The following is a 22,584-nucleotide window of genomic DNA, read 5'->3' on the forward strand; positions in this document are numbered from 1 at the left end:
GCTGCATAGAACACAAGGGTGTCGACAAAGAGTCTTTATACTCCATATATGTATGCGCATAGTATGTATGTAAGCATACATAGAGATTCTTTAGTGTTTCTTGCTGCTACGATCGATCGCAACAGTCATACAATTACAATCTCGGCCTATCACGAAACGTCGCCGTGTAGAACATCGCGTTTGTTGCACGGCGGCGTAAAATAGATGGCTTCGGCTGCGCTACGATCCACGGTGAATAACCGTAAACACCCGTAAACAGTATGAAAACCAAAGCCAAAATGTAGTGCGTTAGGTTGTGCATCCTGTACATATTATACATCTCTTCCACACATAGCTCAATAGTCTAACGCTAATATTTTAACGCTAGCATTTTTTGTTGGTAATTCTTCAAAACCGAACGCGTCGTTAAGTGCTACTGTACAGAATTGTACATAAGCACATTTGTATATCCTTTACTTGAGAGACTCTGATCGATTGAATCGTTGCCCCCGCTATTCGAACTTGTACGGAACTACGCAGAACTACGTCATTGAGCGAGAGCTTCGCTCGGGAGTAGGGGTCGGCGAAGCCTTGAAGGTCTTGAAACGTGCGCTCTCGATACTCGATAACAGTCTATGTATCACGAACTTTTCGCGCTCTTTCGATACAATCGAAATTGAAAGGTAGATCGAAGAAACTTTATGAATCGTTCGTTGTGTTTGTTCTACTGTGATCGAGCTTGTGGTTTTCCGGCGAGTATTTCGAGTCGGATCAAGTCAAACTTTTATTTTTCAGTTACATTGAAATATTCAATATTTCTCCAAGTTTTTCTATTCTTTCGATATAGTACTTTATGAACTGTTTAATTATAGAAAAGATAATTATCTCTAGATCGGAATCAAACACGGTTATAAATTATGGGAAATATACAAAATAAAATACAATTGTTCTTATTACTTGCTGTAGAACAGAAAGTATGCGAACAGGCTAAATAATATAACCGATAATTGAAAAGAAGCTTCGTTTCAAATTGAAATTCGATACAAATTGAAAAGTGATTCGATGAAAATTCGAATCGAAAACAATTACTATGAAACGAATTGTTTGCTTCGTAAGTTTAATTAATATAGTTAATTCAGAGCTTACCAAATCATACTCCCGAATCCAAAGAGTTGATTTACTATGTTCTATATAGAATAATTTCACAAATCTGTACATCGAAGAAAACTATGATGGGGAAACTTTTGAACGTTCCTAGAGAAAAGTAGCTTTTGTAAATATGTAAGTACGCGTGTATGTACTTACTTAGGTATGACTAAAAGCATTGCAGGTGACCGGTGTGGGCTCGAGGTTGAGAACCCCCTAAATGTTTCGTAGCCCGTTGTAGCCCGTAGCCTGTGTGTAGCCTGTAGCCCATAGCCCGGACCAGCCCAGACCCGAAGCCCGAAGACCGAAGACCGAAGGCGATGTCCAGTGCGCTACGGTGCAAGGAAGGGGGATGGTTTTCGTTGTTGTGGTTGTGCAGTGTACATTGTTTCTCCGGATACAGCCAGTGATTCGAGAGCAACAACGATTCTCGCCGACGGAACGGCGAGGTACAAAGTAATATGCCTGGGGAACGCGATACCCCGCGATTACGTGCATCGTTATTATTGCGAGCGAAGGTGCGCGCGCGCGCGCGCGTTCTCCGCGCGTGCATACATGACACGGCACGACACAACGCATCACGCTCACACGCATACACACGCATACGCTTCGCTGTCGTTGTATGTTGTACTTAAGAGGCGCAACGATCTCTGCTCGGCTCTGCGTGTCGGTGTGTTTGCGGTCGAGCACTGTGATATGTGGAAAAGTGCGAAGTGAACAAGGAGAGAGTGAGAACCGCGAGAGAGCGAGAAACCCTCCGATTTCTTGAATCGTCGGAAACAGTACCGACAATAAAGTGGGGAAGTTGCGAAAACGAGGGGAACAGGGAGAAAAACAAGGTTTGCTTTGCGCGCGGTCCACGGTTGTTTCCCTCGCCTCCCGTTTTTCTCCATTCCCCTGTTTCGTTTATCCGATCTGGTGTTTCTGTGACGCAAAAGAGCGCGTGTGCTATTTCGTATCCGCCATCCGCTTGTGGTTTCCCGATGCGGGTGTGAGCGCCAGGTAGAGAGAGAAAGAGAGAGAGCGAGAGAGAGAGAGAGAGAGAGAGAGAGAGAGAGCGAGAGAAGGACATCGGACGGAAGGTATACTTGGACGGTGAGTGAAGCGACGAGAAGCGGGAAGCGGCGTCGGAACATTCGTTTAAGGCCGGCGTTTCGTTGATTTTGAGCGACTTCGAGCAACTTTGAGCCGTGTTCAACTTCAACGTTTTTCTTGATATCTCGATCTCAGAGGAGCCCCGCGGCGATTCGATCTCGGCCAGCGGAGGCGGTTTCACGAAAATGCGATACGAGTTGTTAGGCCGCCTAGCGTAGTGTATCGCCTAGCGGCGACGGGCCCAGAGAGAAGCGGCGGAAAAATGGCGTCCGATAACGAAGCCTCTTGCGCGAGTGACCCAAATTTCGCTGTGATCTGCTCGTTCCTCGAGTGCTTTGGCAAGTCCTGTGGCATCATTTATCCGGATATCGCGCGCCTTCAAGAGATGCTCGAGAACACGCAGGATGGTAAGTAAACTCTCAAGTCTGCATACGTGTATGCGTAGAAAAGAGCGCGAGAGAGTGAGAGGGAATGACTGACCCGCCCCCGCGAGGCCAAAAGTCTCGCCTCGCGTGCTATATTACAGTTTTTCTAACTACTTTCGTCTCTCTCGGACCTATTCTCTTGTTTACCGCTTATTCCCATTCTCTTCGACTTGACTGGCTCTTCGAACTTTATAGTATCACCATTCGGATCGTATATTAACGAGTAAACACGCTATTCGTCGCTCTGTTTTTATCCCTTTTTCTCTCCAGCGATATGCTAGCCGCAATTTCGCACATATGCCCTTCGTCTTTTGTTTCTTTGTATGTACACTTCATTCGTAGCAATTCGATTAATCGCATGGATTCAACCATTTAGAATAATTGCGAGCAGTTAGGATTCATCGGTATGTTTCAATAACATTATTGACAGGCGAGTTCGATTCGCTCTCTCTTCTCTGTTGTTATTTTCTCCTGTGCTGCCACCTCCCTTGTTGTCAATGTCGGTTACACGTGATTGCTAGTTAAGAATCGCGTGGTGATTCTTCGAATACATACGGTAACAAACAAATTTATTCATTCTCAACTTGTACATGTTGGTTGATTTTTCTCAACAGTACTATTTTGTTCGACACGCCAAATTCTTCGCTATTTTCATTGGAATATGTTATTTAAAAATGTCATTGTCATGGTATACTTTATCTGGAAATACGTATTCCTTTCAACGTCGAAAACTACCCGATTAAAACAGGGAATTTGTGATAGACGAACATGAAAGTATCTAACACATTTTTAACTATAAATTCGGTTAATTGTTAGAGGTTATTTTTCCATTATTGTGACAGTTAATTCAATATCCTCTACTATTAATTCTTTGATAACCTAAACATACTCTTATTTTCTATTAGCGTACTTGGAATGATTATTGCTTATCGATATTCTGATTTGAACTAATATTTTGTTAATTCATGATGAAATAATTTAGTTGAAATAATCTAATATTCAGAAAAAATATTCAAGAAATTCTTTAATATATTTATATGCACGCATAATAATAAGTATTTAATATACGTACATATATCTATACACGTATGTATGTATGTATATATTATATGTTTCAGGTTCGTGTCGTGTCTTAATTCTTTTAATTTTTGAAAAATAAACCGAGGGAAATAGTTAGCAATCAATTTATTATTCAAAGATACATATATATATATATATATATATATTATTATTATTATCATTAAACATTAGCGTTTAGATACCTTAGAATATATGTTCTGTTCAATTGTAATGACCGATTATTTTTATTGTAGTACCACAACAATTGATAGACCTACACATCAAATTGTTGCGTAAAACACGTAAAACGGTATCACCAGAAAAATGGGAACGAGCACTGGTCAAGTTCTGCCATACGTATTCTAATCAGGATGGATGGGAACTCGAACGTTTTGGTTATAAAAAGGCTCGCATCGCGGTTAAGCTACGCTTACTCAAAGTACATATTAAAATGATTCACTGTGTTTTATAAAGAAATAACAACGAAAACTTCAACTATTATTTGCGAAAGCTTCTTTCGGAGCTCTCGTGGTCCCGTTTACCATACATGAAAGATCTTTGTCGTTACAGGTTCTTTTGGAAACTCAATTCGACTTGAATCAAAAATTTAAAAATGAAGTGAATAAATTGGCAGCTAACGAACTACGCGTGGAACCAATGGGCAGAGATAAATCTGGTTTAGCATATTGGTGTCAGCTCGACGAAGAGTGCAATATAAGAGTCTATAGGGAAGATTTAGATGAAGAAAATTGGGAGCTTGTGGCTAAGTAAGTTTTCTACTAGCTCATGTTCTTTACTTTTAAAAACAGCTTATATATGAAAGTAGATACTTAGTTATTCTTTTGTTAATACCAGGGATCGGGAAGGTGTTGTCAATCTTATAAACACCTTATCGAATGGCGAGATTGCAGCTATTCCGATCAATGAAGATAGCAATAGTTTAGAAATTTCTGAGAAACCTATTATCGATACGGGGCAAATAACAACGTCCCCAAGTTTGGAAGACGAGACTGTGCAAGAAAACGGTGTTCACATCGAAGGTTTGGACGGAAAAGAAATAGCAAAGAATAGAGCCGATTATTGCGAAGAGGAAAGACAGAAAGGTAACGCCAAGGAAATCGATCGCGCCAAAGAAGACGTGGTGGAAGCCGAGGATGAGGCAACGAACGACGAAAATTCGAAAGAAAATACAGAAGAAGACGATTCTCAGGAAATAATAGAAAATCAAGCAGCGGAGTCAAATTATGTTGCTGCATCTTCCTCGGTACCGAAATCTTCATTGACAGTCAATAACGAGAAAGTTGATGCAACATCAGGAAAAGAATCGACCGTGTCCCAAGAAAGAGAAACGAACAAACCTCAAGAGTCTGGAATTACAACTGTTTTTAATATATCTAATGCTAAATCTGAGGAACATGATATGGCAATATGTAATAATTCGAAAGTTAATGCGGACGAATTGTTGCCGCTTAAATCGATTGAAACACCTGTTATCACGTCTCCTCTGAAGTTGGTAAACATTGTTGAAATGAAACAATCGTACGAAGAGAAGCAGATTGCTGGGACAACAACAGCAGGTACAGGTCTGAACGTAAAAAAACAAGAAGACTTAGTGGAACAAATGGTTAAACCGCTGGACAAGTCGGCCAGTAAAAATAGTCTTTCGTTTCCATCGACGGATATGCCAACGATACACAGTAAATTATCCGTGAAACCTATCGATCAATTGGCGGCAAACCTTGTAAGGATACAATCGGAGAAACTCGAAAAACCAAGTGGCGCCAAATCTTTGGAGAAAATAGCCGAAAATTTGGCAAGATCGAGTAGCATCGTTGGAGGAAACACGGTAAACGGAGACGATGACCGATTACCGCAAGATTTCTGTGCAAGAGGTCAAACTGAGAAAGCCAATACGCTTAGAGGGCACAGGGGTATGGATTTATCTACGTCGCCCAGAGGCTGGGAAGGTGCTAACGAACAAAATAGGCCGATGGATTTCTCCGGAATAGATTTATCTAGTCGAAAGTTCAATAAAGGTGTGGATTTACCGACTGCCGGTTATAGAACGCAAGACTTTCAACACAGAGAAATGGACCTTAGTACGAAGAAATTGAATAAACCAGAAGTGACGAACTCACCGTACGACGCTCGTGCTGTGATGATGCGTAATCACGCGATGGTCGCGGACTTGAGTAAAAGACAAATGTCGTTTCCTGCTTATGAAATGGCCTCTACACCGTATCATAATACCGCCAGGTTACCCACCAAGGAAGACCACAGATTACCAAATTACACGATACTTCCGGATCCAAGCAAGATAACGTCTTTAAGGATGAGCGCGACATCGATAAAGCGTCCGATAGAAGGAGACGATATGCAACAGGATGTGTTGAAAAGACTAAGGGCCGACGTGATACCGATCAGAGGATCTATGGATAAAATACCGCTTATCGGTAGAAACTGGAGGGACGAAGTTGGCGAAGCCATCGAAGAACCAATGATGATGATTCAAGGCGAAGGATCGGGCAGCGATTGCGATGCTGTCAACCCCGGCCTTGGCGAAGCAGTCGAAGAACCGATTGTTTTTATTTACGGTGAAGGGTCCGGAGAAGAATGTCAGACAGGCAATCCCGGCGAGGACACGTCGGCCGACAATAAAGAAAGCAACGAATCAAAAAACGAAGCTGACTCGGCTACTTCGTCTCTGTCGCCAAATAATAAAAGCTTATCCGAGGAGATCCTTCTAACCGAGATTTCAACCGGTTGCTCGCTGGTAACGACGAATAAGCCTACAATCAAATTAAACAGGAATTTCCCTCAGTCCGGTGTCTCTAATACAAAGCTGCCAAGTAGCAATTGTCAAGTTGTAGGTTCGACGCAAGAGAAGCCAAAGTTCAAGCCAACGTTGGGTATTCAGATTATACCGAAGAACACGAGCAGTTCCGTCAAGAGGATGTCGAGATGGGATGTTGGGAAACCAGGAGAGAAGACAGAGTGCGATAGTAGTATCATATCAAACGAAAGAGACATATCATCGAAGAATGACGAAACCGAGTGCGAGGATTCTACCAATGAGAAGCAACGCGTGAAAATAGATGGAAACTCTGTACATACCGAGAATGTAAGGTTACACGAGAAGAATATAGAAGCGGCGAGGCGAGATTCGGAAGAAAACACTGGAAATAGTTCTGCGGGACACCAACAAAATTCGACTCTCCAAGAAGCTACGGCAATGCAGTGCGATTCGTCTATATCTTCGTGTCAAGCGGACACCTCGGAGGCACTCGACTCTACCACGGAAGCAACACCTTCGACACGTTCGATGAACGACAAAGAACTTTCGCGAAACGTTTTCAACTCGGACAGCGTGGTTTCGCAAGACGCGACCACCGACGCTTTCTTGCTGGACAAAGTAGACAATGAATGCAAACCTGCCGCATCGCCGCCAAGATTTTTTTTTGGACCTAATTGTATATCGTACACTTCGAGAGTAGGGTCGTTCGAATCGCAATCCGATCATACAGTTTCTACAACTATACAATCCAAATCGGACACGTTGCAGTACGAGTGTGTTTCTTCTTCGAAGCCTATCGAAGATGTCACGATCACCTCCTACAAATCGGACGACTTTGATGTAACGCAAACCAACAATAATTCCTTGAAAGTCAAATCATATACATCCGAATCGGACAATGAATTGTGCGAGGATGACAATAAGACCAGAATAGAACTGACGGAAGGACCAACCGATACATGGGAGCAATCCGTTTCTTCGAAATATTCCATAAAAGAAAAATACCGTACGATACCGAAGACAGAGATAAACTTGCCGGGAATGGGGACAGGATCGGGGTTGGTGTCCAGGTCCAGGTCCAGGTCCAGGTCCAGGTCCAGGTCCAGGTCCAGGTCCAGGTCCAGGTCCAGGTCTAGGTCCAGGTCCAGGTCCAAGTCTAGGTCTAGGTCCGGGTCCGGATCCAGGGCCAGATTCAGATCCAGATCCAGGTACGTGTCCGAGTCCGAATCAATGTCGAAACCAGCAGAAAACTTGAAATTGTCTATCAATGATACTGTACAAGATCCCATTTCCAGTAGTGAACACGCAACGGACAAATATTTGAAATCCGATAGAACAGATGCGCCGAATGCAGTTTCACAGCCACATAGTACCAACGATTTGAGCAAACATCGTTCGAACGAGGAACTGTCGTCGAGTTCATCCGTCGAGTTAAGACAGTATGAAACATTGGGCAGCAGAGGATGTGGCACGGTTATGGAATCGCAATCGCGGAACGAAATGTCGGGCATGGAAGATAGCATTGTGAAAACTATCGAAACTCCGATATCTTGTTCGGAAGATAAAATTGTTTGCAAATCTTTCGACTCGGTAACGCTGAAAGACGGCGTTGATCGGAGAACGGATTTGGCGTACCTTAACGATTCGTGTTCGAGCTCGCAGCCCGCGACAAGATACGACAACGATTGCGATTCCGAATCGAATCCCGCGGACAAGCCTGAACGTTTCACCGACCAACAAGTCGATAGTTCCGCGGACAAGGAGCTGGAAAACGTATGTTCCGGAAAAGAATCTGATCCGGCCGTTGAAAAGTTCAACGAACAGCAGAGCGAAGAAACCGATACTTTACCGAGGAGTAATACCAATCGATTGGAACAGATGCTGGACGGCGATAATGAAATAGCAGCCAATAAACAGACCGTTTTAGACGCGGATACGGTGAACTTCGATTACGGCGAAGGCAGCGAACAAACTGTGGCAAATGCTTCGCAGAACATCCGAATTCTAGACGAAGTTTCTGAAACTTCTGAAAAAGCGAAAGAAAATCTGCTGGTTGGCTTGGTCGTAAGAAATTCTGTGCCCGATATTAACACCGATTTGGACTCCGCGGAGAATACTGCAGCTGTCACCAGTTCAGAATCCGTCGGAGAATGTGAGAAAAATGAATTAGTTCCTACGATAAGTAGCTCGAACAATGGTTGCGACGAAGACGTTGCTCCGTGCCAAGGCGTCGAAGCGCGTACAAATTCTGGGAAGACGTTCTCTAAAAATCAATATCCTATATCCGATGTACTACCATCGACGGAGATAGTACCTGACACGAATCATTTTCGATCATCCGAACCTGGTGGTTACGCGATCGGGAACCCAAAAGACGTGGATGGATCTAATTTGATCGAAACTGTGAACAAATTTGACAACGGTGCCGACGACGATACCGACAATGCCGACAATGTTGACAATGCTGACAATGCTGACAATGCTGACAATGCTGACAATGCTGACAATGCTGACGATGCTACATTAGGAAATCAAAGTACTCGTGCCGATAGAGAATCGATGAAATTGAACGAAGATCGCGTGCTTTTCGTAAGCGGTACTTCATCCGGAACACCTTCGTTGTCCGTGAAAGAGAGAAAAACCAACGTTGTTGTTGATGTTGCTTCGTTATCGCGGGATGCGAAAACGGAGAACCTTGGTTTTACGAATACTCGACAGAATTCTTCTAATTCGATAGCAGAATCCATCGGTTCGGGAAAACACGATACAAACGATTGCAAAGTTGTTTCAAACATTGGTCGAGAAGAGAGCAATCGGAAAGAAAATTTCACGAACGTCGCCGTTGAAGTCGTAATCGATTTGCAAAATCCGAAGGATATTAGAAAGTCTGAGACGATAGTGGAATCTGGAAAGTCTCGTGGACCTGTGACAGAAACGAAACAATCTTTGGTTGCAAATTATGAGAGCAGCGATTCGAACGATGGTAGCGACGATGTTTTTGAACTTGTTGCAACCGAATCGCTTAAAAACAAGAACAACTCGATTGTCGCTAACGTGGAAGTATCGACGCTTCGCGATAAGGAAATCGAAAATGAAACCGGTGTTTTGGAAGCATCGATTCCGACCAGTCGCACCGTGTCGAACGAAGGAAAGTGTTCGTTCGCCGATGAGCAACAATCCGAATTGTTAACGATGACGGATAACGGGGAAATAATGAATGAACAAGCCGAGTGGAAAGATAAGTGCAGCGAGAAAGTGACAAACGATGAAGAAATGGTCGAAGAAGAACAGAATTCGGTTGTTGTAGAAGATGATTCGAACGAGAAATCGATCGTATCGATAAACGAAAGCAAACGTGTAAATAGCTCCGAGAAAATCGTTGGCACAGTATTAACGAGAACCGACATATTGTCGGCAATTTCTCCCGAGGTAGTCGCTGGAAATACGTGTAACGAAGCGAATAACGAACGTATAAACTCGATGTTGATCAAAACCAACAATTTGTTGATAGACGTTGTAAGAGTTGCGAACGAAAAGAAATGTTCGATTCCTCCTAGTATAGACAAACTGGAACATTCGATTGCTGAAAATAAAAACAAATTTAAAACGCTAGATTATTCGGTCGATGAAATCGAACCCCCTCAGTTGACTCGAGAAGTCGACGAAGCTAACGAATTTACCGAGTCTAGCCAGTCCAGCGTGTCTAATCGTGTCGGCGATCAGAAATCTGATGGGAATTTCGAAGAACGGTGCTTAAAATCTGTGGAAGAAAAATTGCAAACGAATTCGGAGAACGACATTAAGTTCGTTAAATACGAAAAAGTCAAGCATGTCACGGTAGAACTCGGCACGATGGAATCGCGTAAAATGATCGTCAGCGAATTGTCAGAATTTAGCGACGAAAGGTCCGGAAAGTCTGAGAGATCTGCAAATAAAACTGACGCGTGCTCGCACGATGAAGAAAGTCACCGGGGCAAAGACTTACCGAACGTCGATGAGTCCGTTCGTTCGGCAGCGAATGCTTTACCGCTGAAATTTGATAATACATCGTCGAGCATAGATCAATCGGAAACGTGCAAAAATAACGTTTCAGCTGTATCGGAAGAGTTTCAACCTATAGATAATCTACATTTTGGCAATTTTGATAAATCAGAATGCTCGAATGTTTCGGAAAATCACGACGAGAAATTTGAGGAGCCTCCGCACGCTAGAAATAAATCGACGGCTTCTCCCTCGGAAAGTTCTGTTTTAAGGAGAAATGAAATAACATCGGAAACGACCGTCGTTACGAAATATGATTCGACGAAGGAGGCTAGAAAAAGATTGTGTAACATTTCCGAAACCGAAGATATTCCTGCATCGAAATCCAAATCCCTCTATGCGGAATCGAACGAACGAGTATTAGAAAATTCAACGGTGTCCAAAGTACAATTGGATAAATGTATGGATAATTCTAGAGAAGAAGACGTTCCAGTCGGTAAGATCGAAGTAGAGGAGGATGCTATTTCGGCCATTAGGATAGCAACCGTAACGAAAGATGAATCAAGAAGTACCGTTCCCGATGTTCCCGATGTTGCTGGTGTTGCAGCCGGTACAGCTGCGGCGGGTGGTAATGCATTGGTCGGAAATCAAGGAAAAGGTAGCGTTAACGAAGAAAGAAATGAAGAAAACTCGGAGATTCAAAGTATCGAAATCAAAACCGTCTCTTTGGTGTCCGATGACTCGATGGGATTGGACCACGATGAAAATCTATTTGATGCTGCTCCGGAAGAAGTGGATCCTTTAGCGTGTACCGACGAGGATACTCCGAGAAAGATAGACGAGAACGCGGACAGCGTTGTTCCTATTCCTCCTCTGCCAAAAATAGGTTTACGCGTTAAACCCGTGTCCGAACTTACTTACGACGGTTGGAAATTGGACACTACGGATCCCCCGAAGGTTTCCCGCAAGAGACGCGGTAGTTTTCACGAGTCGCATTCGGAGGATGCGGGAAAACAAGAGGACGAGGGAGTAATGGGAGGCAAAAGGATACGGTTACGCGAGAGACGTATGGCCGATAAACAATCGCGGAAGACTGCAGAGAAATATCGAATCGTGACGATAAGTTCGGAGGACGAGACTGTGAAATGCGGTTCGGAAAAGTTCGAGGAGCAGGAAGTTAAGGACATCAGCGACGATCAGAGCATCGCGCGTTCGATCGTGATCGAACGAAAAGCGAGGGGTCGTCCTAGAGGAAGGCGAAGACGCGGTTACAGAGGAAATGCGCGCTCGACTCGACCTAAACACAATGAATTTCAGAAAAGCAATCAGGTACCGGATGTGTCGCCCGAGGTTGTTCAGTTCGATGGAACACCGATTACCAACGATTCTTTGAATTTAACGCCAATATCTCAGAAAAAGCGAAAGAAACGTAAGCGGCATTATTTTATCAATTATATATCAGTTACGTGTACAATATATGTATATCGACGACGCTACCAGAACGTAACGTTACCGTATTTCCAAGTGTTATTTTATCTCTAGGAAAAATGGTACTGGGTCTCGAGGTTGGAAGAGACATCGCCGAAGAACAGTCGGGAGCAACCCAAAACGAGACACCTGTTAGACAATCTAGGAGAATAGCCCAATTGAAGATCAAAGAAGAGGCTGATAAAAGAAGAATCGAGGAGGAAACTTTAAAAGATGACAAAAAAGAGAAAAAAGATTCCACGGAGAAGAAGAAGCGGAAAAAGCAAAAGGTACGTTCTTCCTTTCTCGGTTTCTCGTTCTTCCTTTTCTTTCTCTCTCTCTCTTTTTTTTTTTTTTTTTTTTTTTTTTTTTTTTTTTTTTTTTTTCTTTTTTCTCCCAAATCTCTAATCGATAAAACAACGACGATAACTGTAACGATTTGCAGCCTGAAAGCGAAGAAGAAGTTGTGATAAAGGAAATAGAGAAAGAAAAAAAGTCTAAGAAGAAAAGAAGAAAAAGAAAAAAGAAGAAAATGCTGTCAAAATTTAACGAAGCAAATCCATGGCAAAGTTCTTCCGGTTCTAGTAGCGACGAAGAGAACGAAAATGAGGAAGAAGAAGACGAAGAAGAAGATATAGAGAGCGAAGGATCTTTACTGTTCAAGAGCGATCATGAATTTTCACCGGAAAGCGATCTCGAAAAAGATCAGGAATCGGAACCACTGAGAAGGGCTAGAACTGCTCAGAAAGGTATCGATCGATTGCATTAGAATTAATGCGAAGCGTTCTAATGTTTTGGTTATTTCATAAATGTATCGCGATCTTTCGTCCGGATTTTTAGCTCAGAGCGATGTCGAAGAAGCGGACGATGAATACGCTTGTCAGAAATGTGGCAAGGCAGATCATCCGGAATGGATACTTTTGTGCGATTCGTGCGACAAAGGCTGGCATTGTTCTTGTCTTAGACCCGCGCTTATGCTAATACCCGAAGGTGATTGGTTCTGTCCACCGTGCCAACATGTGAGTCGAGTGTTTGTATATCGGTGCTCGCGAACACCGATCAACGTGAAACGAATTACATCGAATGAAATTCACCCGTTTCTAATATCCATTTCAGAATTTACTAGTGATCAAATTGCAAGAAAGTTTGAAAACGTACGATCAGGTAGCGAAACGGCACGAAAACGAAGTGTTGAGAAAGAAAAGACTGGCCTTTGTCGGTATAAGTTTAGACAATGTTCTTCATAAAAATGAATTGCCGCGTCAGAAAGAGTCGAAGGCTTCTAGTCAAGAGTCTGACAATGGTATATCGCGTGTTTCCTTAACCAATTTTCTATTGTAATCTTGTATAATTTCTAATTAAGCATAATCGTTGGAATCTATCTAAAATTTTCTATAGAATCGTCGACTTCTTCCTCTTCGTCGAGTTCGGAAACATCGTCCAGCGAAGAAAGCGAACCTGTGTATCAGTTGCGCGAAAGACGATCCGCGAATAGGTATAAATTTAATGATTACGATGCCATGATCAATGCCGCCATTCAAGACGAAGTGGAGGCGGTTCAGGGTGCTGGAAATCAAGGAAGAGGGAAAGACATATCAACTATAGTAAATGCGAAGAAAGAGGAAGCAGAGGTAATGTTATCGAGAGTTATTAAAAGAGGCTGAAATCTTTGTATGGAAAATTTGTCTATTCGTCCAACCTACACGGCATGTACACTAACCGAGCTTGTAAGCGATCGTTACGTATATGTATATTGGCCAGTATGTCGGACCAGTAAAGGTTGATCGTACATCTCGATGCGATTGTATCTCGTACTTGATCGTGTTTCGTCAAGGTTCGAATTAATGAAATCTTTTCACAGCTTAATTTCAAACACGAAGATTTAAATATGGAGGAGACGCAAGAGACCAAAAATAATATTGATAGGAAATCGGAGAAAGATAGCGACGAAGAATACAAAATCGAAGGAGAAGATGGTATGGAAGACGATGAAGAAGAACATAAAGGAGGAGGAGTGAGGAAATTATTATCGCGCAAAAAACATCGTAAACTGAACAGTCTGGACATAAGCAGCGACGACGATCCAGAAAGCGACGAAGATTTCAAAGGTACAAGTTCGGAGGAAGAAGAGGATTTCTACGATCATATGACTTCGTCCGACGAAAGTACTTTCGCTGATGTGAAACGGCGCGGTAAAAAGGGAGATTCGCGATCGGTTCGAAGAAGTACACGTGCTAGAACTATGCGCTACGAGGAAGACTTCAGTAAGCACGAATATAATCGCACACCCTAAAAACTAATTAAGCAATTGTAAATATTTAAGGTAACGAGTTATCGAATATTGAATTGTTCGCAGTAAACGACGACAGCGAGGAAAGCGATAGACCAAAGAGGAAAAAATCTCGATCTACTTGGGACTCCGATAACGAAGACAGCGATAACTCGTGGCGACAGAGAAAGAAAAAGTAAGATGTTGTTGTTGTTGTTGTTGTTGTTGTTGTTGTTATAGGCTAAATGCGACCGAATTATAGCCGTATACGACGATTGTAAATTCATTTTAGGAGTAGAACCACATCGACATCTAGATACAGGGCGTTGCCAAAAACAAAGAGCAAGAAGAAAAAAAAGAGAAAGCGTATTATCGAGTCTGATAATCAGAGCGAGAATGAAGAGTCGAACGAGGAAATGACAATTGAATCGCACTCGCAAGTAGAAAGTGAAAAGATAGCGATGTCTGAACAAACGACGGATCAAATCAAAGTTGAAAATATAAAAGAATGTAACGAGAATTCAAATATGAACGAAATAAATAACGAAAAGTTAGAGAACGTAAACGCAACGATACCAGAAATACCGACAATCTTGCCAATCCCAGAAGTTACCCAGCAAAAGAAAAAGAGAGTAAGCGACAATTTTTATCGTCGAATTCTATTCGTTTGTGTCCGCAATATTTTCTTTTCTTCTTCTTTCTTTTCAGGAAATCTCGGTAAAACCAAAGAACACTTCGGTTATACGTAGGAAAGTATGTAACCTATATCGTTGTGCTTATTCGATGTTGCATTTTCGTTTTACGAGATTCATTTGAATTCCATCGAATGTTTTCAGATCATTTATGGCGGACTTCCCGACGAGAACAAACCGGAAGAAGAAGAAATTTTAGGCAGACGGACCCGAGGGAGAAAAATTAATTATCAAGAAGAAATAGCATCGGACAGCGAAGAGGTAGCAAGTATAAAGGCGGGTGTCCATCCAGGAGTAAAATTCTCGAGGATTGCTCCGTAGTCTCGAGGCTCGAGTTACTCTGGAAAGGCAGTAGGGCCACTCTTAGATGGCTACTCTCACAATACGAACCAATTTCGTATTCTGAGAGTAGCTCTACGTGTGTCGCATTGTCGTCACGTAATATCATAGCGGTAATATGTATATTACCATTGTAGTTGATTAGGTAAAGAAACTGCATGAGAAGGAATAATGTCTCGAAGCTGCTCTCAAATGGAAAAACAATTTGTAAGTATTCGTGAGAGAGTAACTCGCGCGAGAAACTCTCTCCAGAAACTCTCGGATGGACACTCGCCTTATCTCGAATGGGCGAACAAAAAATTATAGGTTAGGACTATTAGCAGCGTAGAAAAGCACATTCCGGCACTTTTAGATGCAGTGTAAGATCAGATGTTGGATTTTCAGCAAATACGATCATAATAAGATCGCGGCGCTAAATAGTATCAAATATATATATACACACACATATATAGTATTCAATTTATAAACACGTTTCTTTTTATTTGAAAACAACGACTGAATTGATCTGTTCGATTTATTACCTGGGCCAAAACTTTAGGGCCTAACTATAATTTATACTTTTTTGCCCGCCCACTAAGAGTGTGCGCGCGCGTGTGTAGTATTATATGCGGTAACATCGAACGCAAGAATACATGAACATTTAAAAACACTGCATATTTTACCTGATTTTATAGGAGCTAAAAAAGGCATTAAGGAGAACGGGCGAGAGCGAAGATGAATTCGTCGTGAACGAAGGCGAGGACGTAAACGATGATGTTGAAAAGGATTCCGACTCAGGTAGCTTTTAGAAGATTTTTCTTGTTAGTTCCGACTTCGAACTTGAACGCTGATATTAGTTTTAATCTTGAATGTGATACATTATAGGGGACATATATAATCCAAAAAAAGATGGCCACAAATTGAAAAACAAATCACCAAAAACCAGAAAGCCAGGGAAAAGTAAAAGTCCTGGAGGTAAACGGAAAACGATAAACGACGGAACGCCTAAGCAAAGGAAAAAACCTGGTCCTAAACCTGGTAGTAAGAATAAAGCACGAAAGCAAAGCTTTTTGGTCGGTTCGGTGATTCAAAGAAGAGACGACCAGGACGGAGAGAAGGATCTCATGGTTAACGTTATGGACAATCCTATAGCGGATATAGACTCGAAAATAGACGATAATCTTTCTGAAAACGTAGGACTGTCCGGTACGACTATGTCGGTTGCCGGTTCTTTTAGCGGGGATGTTCCAGAGGGTTCTTTAACAGGACTCGGTCCTGGCGAATTGGCTGATCTAGACGACGAACAGTTGGAACAGATGATGATGGAAGACGAAGAATACGGTCGACGACAGTTGGAGCTTGCTGCGATTGAAATCGCGAAAAAAAAGAAGAAAGAAGAACGCGAAGCGAAGAAGTTGGAGAAGGCACGGTTAAAAGCGTTAGAAATACTGGCGGCCGAAAGACAACGAGATCCTAATGCGCCGGAGGGTACCGACGGCGAGGTACCAAAAAAGAAGAAACGAGGACGCCGCAGCAAAGCTGAAATCCTTGCGGAACAAATGCGCAGGGACGGCGCTCCTAGTTTGAATGCTACCGTTTTACCTACCGCTTTACCTACCAGTTTACCTACAAGTTTGCCCACTACTTTACCAACTAGTTTATCTACCAGTTTATCCAGCAGTTTACCAACCAGTTTGCCGCAGAACGTTACGAGTAATATGTCACCCACCATGGTATCCACTATATCGACGATTATGACGCCTGAGGCAGAGAGATCTAGCGAAGGACACATTCCGATGATGACAGGGCCGGACGGACAACTTTTCAATCCCGATGGGTCCCCAATGAAACCCAAACGAAGAGGGCGTGGTAAGGGTAAAAAGACTCTAGCTTTGGAAGCAGCTAGAGCCGCAGAGGCAGCAGCCAAGGCTGCTGCTGAAGCTAGTTTAATTGGCATAGGCACCGACTCGAATCCCGAGATAAAACCTGGCGATATACCAAATGTACTTCCTACACCAGGTAGCAGCACGTCTGGATCGGCACCGTCCACACCACCCGCTGGCGTAGTCACGACACAGGGTCCGCCTGCTTCGCAAACTACACCAGCCTCGCAGTCCGTCTACTCGTCGTTACCGCCGAACAATCAGCAGCAGCAACAGCAACAACAACAACAGCAGCAGCAACAGCAGCAGCAGCAGCAGCAGCAGCAGCAGCAGCAGCAGTCTTCCGTTATTACCAGAATGCTGCAGTCGCAGCCGGTGTCGAGTAGCCCGCAATCGTTCTCCGCTGCAGCCGCGGCAATGGGTCACAAGTATTTCGGTGGACCAAACGCCGCGGGTCAAATGATGGGTGGACCTAGAACAACGGGTTACGAAATACAACCTCGCGGAAGGATTCCGTCGCCGTATAGGCAAACCGGACAAACTTCTATACCTCCTCATTTCGCAGCTGTAAGATCAGGAACTCCACCCATGAGGATGAGAGTGCCTGGTCCACAAATGTATCATACACCGCATCATCCCATGGATCCGTCTCCATCGGGCGGCGGACCGATATCGATCAACAACAGAGATCGTAGTTCTCCTCTCGGACCGGGGCCTGCGATGATTCCACCAGCCGCCGGAAGTCCTCTGGCCAAAGGTGGTCCTACGCCTCCTCCGCCCCCTCCTTACGTCAGAGGACCTCCTCCGTCGTTGACCAGGTTCGCGGACAATCCCATGGGTCCAAGGCACCAGATGCCTCCCTTCACGAACGCGTCACCGGTCAACCATAACATGCAACAACCATCGCCACCTCCTAATCGGCCTCCAGGTAACTTCTCGCCATATCATCCTCCACCTCCTCCCAATTATCATTACGGCGCCTATCCACCGCCTCCGCCAATGTCCACGGCAGACGATGCGGCCGCCTATCAGAGTTCCCCGTATCCAGCGGATCATTTCTCATCCCCTGCGGATAATCCACCACCCATCCAACAGCCACCACCGCCTCCCCAGACCCAGCCACCGCCGCAGCAGCAAGCGCATCCGAGCGATGCCGCTGGTGCTGGAAATAAACAATACGACGAAGAAGGCTCGGGAGAGTTTGGCGGTTTGGTATCGTACTTTAGTAGTCAAAGGGAGGACGATCTTGATTCGTAGCATGAGTGAGACCTTGGCCAACCCTGTATCTTTAAATAGCACGCGTTAACAGTGTCGGCAACGGTAACGCGTTAACAGTATAACGCGTGTCTTTCTTTCGACGGTCCAGGTAAGATGGCAACTTTTGCTCGAGAGGGAAAAGTACAAGAGAAACGTGAAACGTAAAACGAACTTACAGTTTAACGACCTGTAACGTAATCCTAAATGAAAGAAACAAAAATTAGATATATATATATTATATACATATAATATACATATGTGTCTCGGGGCATTGAAACGTTTGAAATAACGAATAAAGAGTATTTGCATTATAACATTAACAGATTCAGAACGATGTGTCCGATAGCCACGGATCGTTCCGTGATGCTGAGCGAATGAACGAACATAGAATTACCTATCGGTAACTATCCTACTGTAGCGGATAGAGAAGGTCAGGATACATATGGGTCACCGGTCGGTTATCCTATATTATTTTATAATTTTCTGCCGAAATAACAGTCGATCGTATACTTGGACGTAATATTGCGCTGAATGTGTTAATGACAACGATGTACGTTCTAGCATTATTTTCTACTAACAACGTACTGTAATAACGTTTTAATACGTAAGGATACACGCGTAGAGTTAGTATTGTCTTCCTCTTCGACCTCTTAAGCAAACAGTTGTCTTACGGTTTTTTGTACCTTCGAAGGAGACAGAAAAAATGGAAACCAGAAAGATAGGGGAAGCGAGATTACGAGAATAAGCGCCGGAGAAACCAAATCCAAGGTTGGCCAAGCCAGAACAAAAAAGAAAGAAAATATTAATATAGTAATCGCTGACAATGGAGCCTATTTCCTAAGAGTTGTAAGCTTTTTGTAATTAGTTCGAGTTTGATTAAAGTTTCTATATGAAAGCGAATAACGACCACACAGTTAGTTTACAACGCGTCAGAGATACTGAGAGATATAATCGCGTTTACGCTAGCGAAGCCGGATTACACAAAGATCTGACCAGAATTTTATCTAATAACTCTCTCCGTTAATATGATATACATATGCATACAAAAATGATATTCGTAATGCACAGTTTATTAACCGATCGACCTCCAAATCCGGCTTAGATACGTAGGTATTCTTTCTTCGGTAAACGTTTACTGTTTATACATGTCGATCTTAGTAATAATCGACGGAAAGATCAAGAGGGGGGGGGGAGAGAGAGAGAGAGAGAGAGAGAGAGAGAATGGTAGGAGGTGAAACTTATTAACACATTCGGACTATTCACCGTTGTTATGTGTACATATGTAAATACAATAAGTCCTTTAGGTTATATTATATGTATTATATATACACAAAAGAAACGCGTACACACGAACGTACACGAGTACATGCTTGCAGTCGAACACAGGTACAAAGCACCACGATCACGGATAATACACACATACACAGAGTCACTCGAAATACTTATACGGTTAATTAGTGCAAAGGGCACAAATGTAATATTTAAATTGGAAAAAAAGAAAAACGAAACGAACACGGCAGATTCGATTATAATAAATTTACAAATGGTGTGAAGACTACTACTAATTATTTATAATTCTAAATGAAAAAGATTAAGAATTTATGATATAAGTAGCGATAATATTGTATTTTACAAATTTTACTTGATTATTATTATTATATTATTAAGAACGACGAAACAAGAGCATATGTGTATATATCTATATATATATATATACATATACATGTATATACATGTGTGTATATATATATATATATATATATAGATAGATACATAGATAGATAGATAGATAGATAGGTAGTTTGAAGAACAGGAGGCTGCACCAGTCCAATTCTAAGAAAGTAAGACTGTAGAAAACGCGCATGAAAAATACATGTAGAAATTAGTCGGGCGAGGGTGCTTGCGGATACTATGAAATTCTATTTCATTTTAGTGTGCAATTACAAATATATAGTTAATATGTAAATTATATTGCGAATACATATGATTTTTCCAGGCATATGCAACCGAATCGAGTTAAAGACTAACAAATCTTTTTCTTTTTTTACACACACAAACATGCGCGTGCACGCGCACACACAGACACGTGTGGATATATTTATGTATATGTATACATACATACATATGTTTGTGTGTGTGTGTGTGTATACACGTATATTTCATGTTTCTTATCTTATTTCTTTGTTTCATTCTTGACTTAAGACGCTTTTCAAGCTTTTAAGGGAAAAAAAAAATATATATATATATATATATATATATATGCATACAGAGATATATATGTAATAAAGTATAAATTAATTAAGATATATTATACGAACGTATCGTGTTATTATGATTCATCACAAATTCTACAGCGCAGCTTCCTGCTTGATTTTAAGTAGCGGATTCGTATAAGAAAGAAAAAAAGAGCACATAAAGAAAAGTAATTCAACCGATTCGAGTGATTCGCTGAACAGATACGATTACGTGAAAATCTAGGTATATTTCTAAAAAGAAGGAGAGAGAGAGAGAGAGAAAGAGAGCAACTAAGAGGCACGCAGAGTGTGTGTGTGTGTGTGTGTGTGTGAGAGAGAGAGAGAAGTGTTACTTCTTTTTTGTGATTTATTTGTTTGTTAATAGTGCGACAGCCTCCTGCTCTTCGATCGGATCGCAAAGCTGGTAGTATCTCTTTGCGCCAGAAAGATCGTGTATCTGTTTAGTTATCACACATACGTACATACCTAATATAAATAGAAGTTATATAAATAAAGAAAAGGAAATACATTATCTTAGGATTAGCTGCTTGACAGTTTCCTTTACTTCGTCGACCGTCTTGGTCCATTAACGCGCAATGTTCCTATTTCGACGATTCGAACTTCTTTTTAAATTTCTCGTTACTGTTGTCTGCAAGTGGCGCAGAACATTTCAATAAACATTCCATCGAGATATAGCGAATTAATTATCCGATTTACTTTATAAAAATTGAAGAATAAAATTGGAGTTTTAATAAATTCTTGTTTCAGAGAGTTTCATTGAACAATGGAATTATCGAAAGTATCGATATGTTAACTTTTCCAACATGTGCAGTTTAGTCATCGATACGGGACCATTGACCGTTAATGGGTGAACAAGACCGAATTGTGAACGATCATTACACAATCTACACACCGTACAATTGTCAGAGAGAAGGAGGGAGAGAGGGAGAAAGAGAGAGAGAGAGAGAGTGAGAGTGAGAGTGAGAGAGAGATATTTGCTGCGTCTATAATTTCATTATTTTTACACCTATACGATACATTTCGGTTCTACACCGTTTTTCAATGTACAATCTCTATCGTCTTCTTTAACTCGACGTAATCGTATGCGTCTTCGACCCGTTCGTCTCTTAGAGTGCGCTTCAAGGAATAATGCGACTTCGTTCGTAAACGTTTCTACAAAGAATTTTTAAATGTAAACTCATGGCTGCGTCTGTTTTCAATTAAAAAAGGCAGATCTTCTAATAGATACAAAGGTGTAACGTAAACGCAACATAACGCGGAATATGGATGTCTTATACAGACTTTCGACTAGTTTTCATCTGATCTTTATAAAAGAAGTGAGAATAAAGCGATAAATCAATTTTTCAGACGTTGTATATGTATTATACGTACGTTCGTATATTTCTTATGAAACACATTTGTAATACACACGATGATTTTATCGAATGGTAGCGGATAACTAGAGAACACATTTCAAAGATCTGTAATCAATTTGAGATCGAAGCAGACACCTTTCTACACGCGTACTCGAATGTAGACAAAAAGAAACGGTACATATACATAGAAAATGTTTCCTTGGAACGTAAACTTGACGAAAACGTCATGTCGGGACAACTGTAAATGTGGTGCGCAGTTTAGCTTTTCTTTTCGTAAGGGTCTAGACCAAACGCAATTATTATATTACATGTTGTAGCCTAAATACAAACATTTTATAATAAAATTCAATATATTGAAGTAATCTTGTAGGATGCTGTTCTCTCTTTCGGTATATCCGATTTCATCGCATATCAACTTGAAATCAAATTTTTTCCTCACTATGGATTCTTAGCAACAGAATATCATAATACGAATAAGATCGGAAAAAGAAAATAGTATCGCAACACCGAATATGATATTTTTGTTACAGCTAGTGTTTTTTTTTTTTAGCAATTTCCTGCAAAACGCAATTAGATACGCTTCGATTAGTCACACTAAAAAAGAAAAAA

The 22,584-nt window shown here is 41.9% G+C and overlaps 1 protein-coding gene across 4 annotated transcripts; it reads left to right on the forward strand.

The window, feature by feature from the left end:
* Positions 1-647: 647 nt before the first annotated feature.
* LOC117227613 (uncharacterized) lies at positions 648-22,337 on the forward strand. 4 transcript variants are annotated; one of them, XM_076521806.1, is made up of 17 exons: positions 648-2,627; positions 3,959-4,143; positions 4,275-4,471; positions 4,560-7,706; positions 7,794-11,908; positions 12,022-12,236; positions 12,392-12,695; positions 12,787-12,965; positions 13,063-13,249; positions 13,345-13,577; positions 13,808-14,210; positions 14,303-14,411; positions 14,508-14,847; positions 14,924-14,968; positions 15,052-15,168; positions 15,921-16,023; positions 16,111-22,337. In XM_076521806.1, the coding sequence occupies exons 1-17, from the start codon at positions 2,483-2,485 to the stop codon at positions 18,363-18,365; spliced, it is 12,279 nt and encodes a 4,092-aa protein (XP_076377921.1). In that variant the 5' UTR covers positions 648-2,482; the 3' UTR covers positions 18,366-22,337. The 4 variants fall into 4 exon arrangements, with proteins under 4 accessions (XP_076377921.1, XP_076377922.1, XP_076377920.1 ...); XM_076521807.1 differs by having other exon boundaries at positions 7,797-11,908; XM_076521808.1 differs by having other exon boundaries at positions 650-2,627; positions 4,560-11,908; positions 16,111-17,094; positions 17,245-22,337.
* Positions 22,338-22,584: the final 247 nt, after the last annotated feature.

This window comes from Megalopta genalis, chromosome 5 (assembly GCF_051020955.1).
Source record: "Megalopta genalis isolate 19385.01 chromosome 5, iyMegGena1_principal, whole genome shotgun sequence".
Classification (NCBI taxonomy): domain Eukaryota; kingdom Metazoa; phylum Arthropoda; class Insecta; order Hymenoptera; family Halictidae; genus Megalopta; species Megalopta genalis.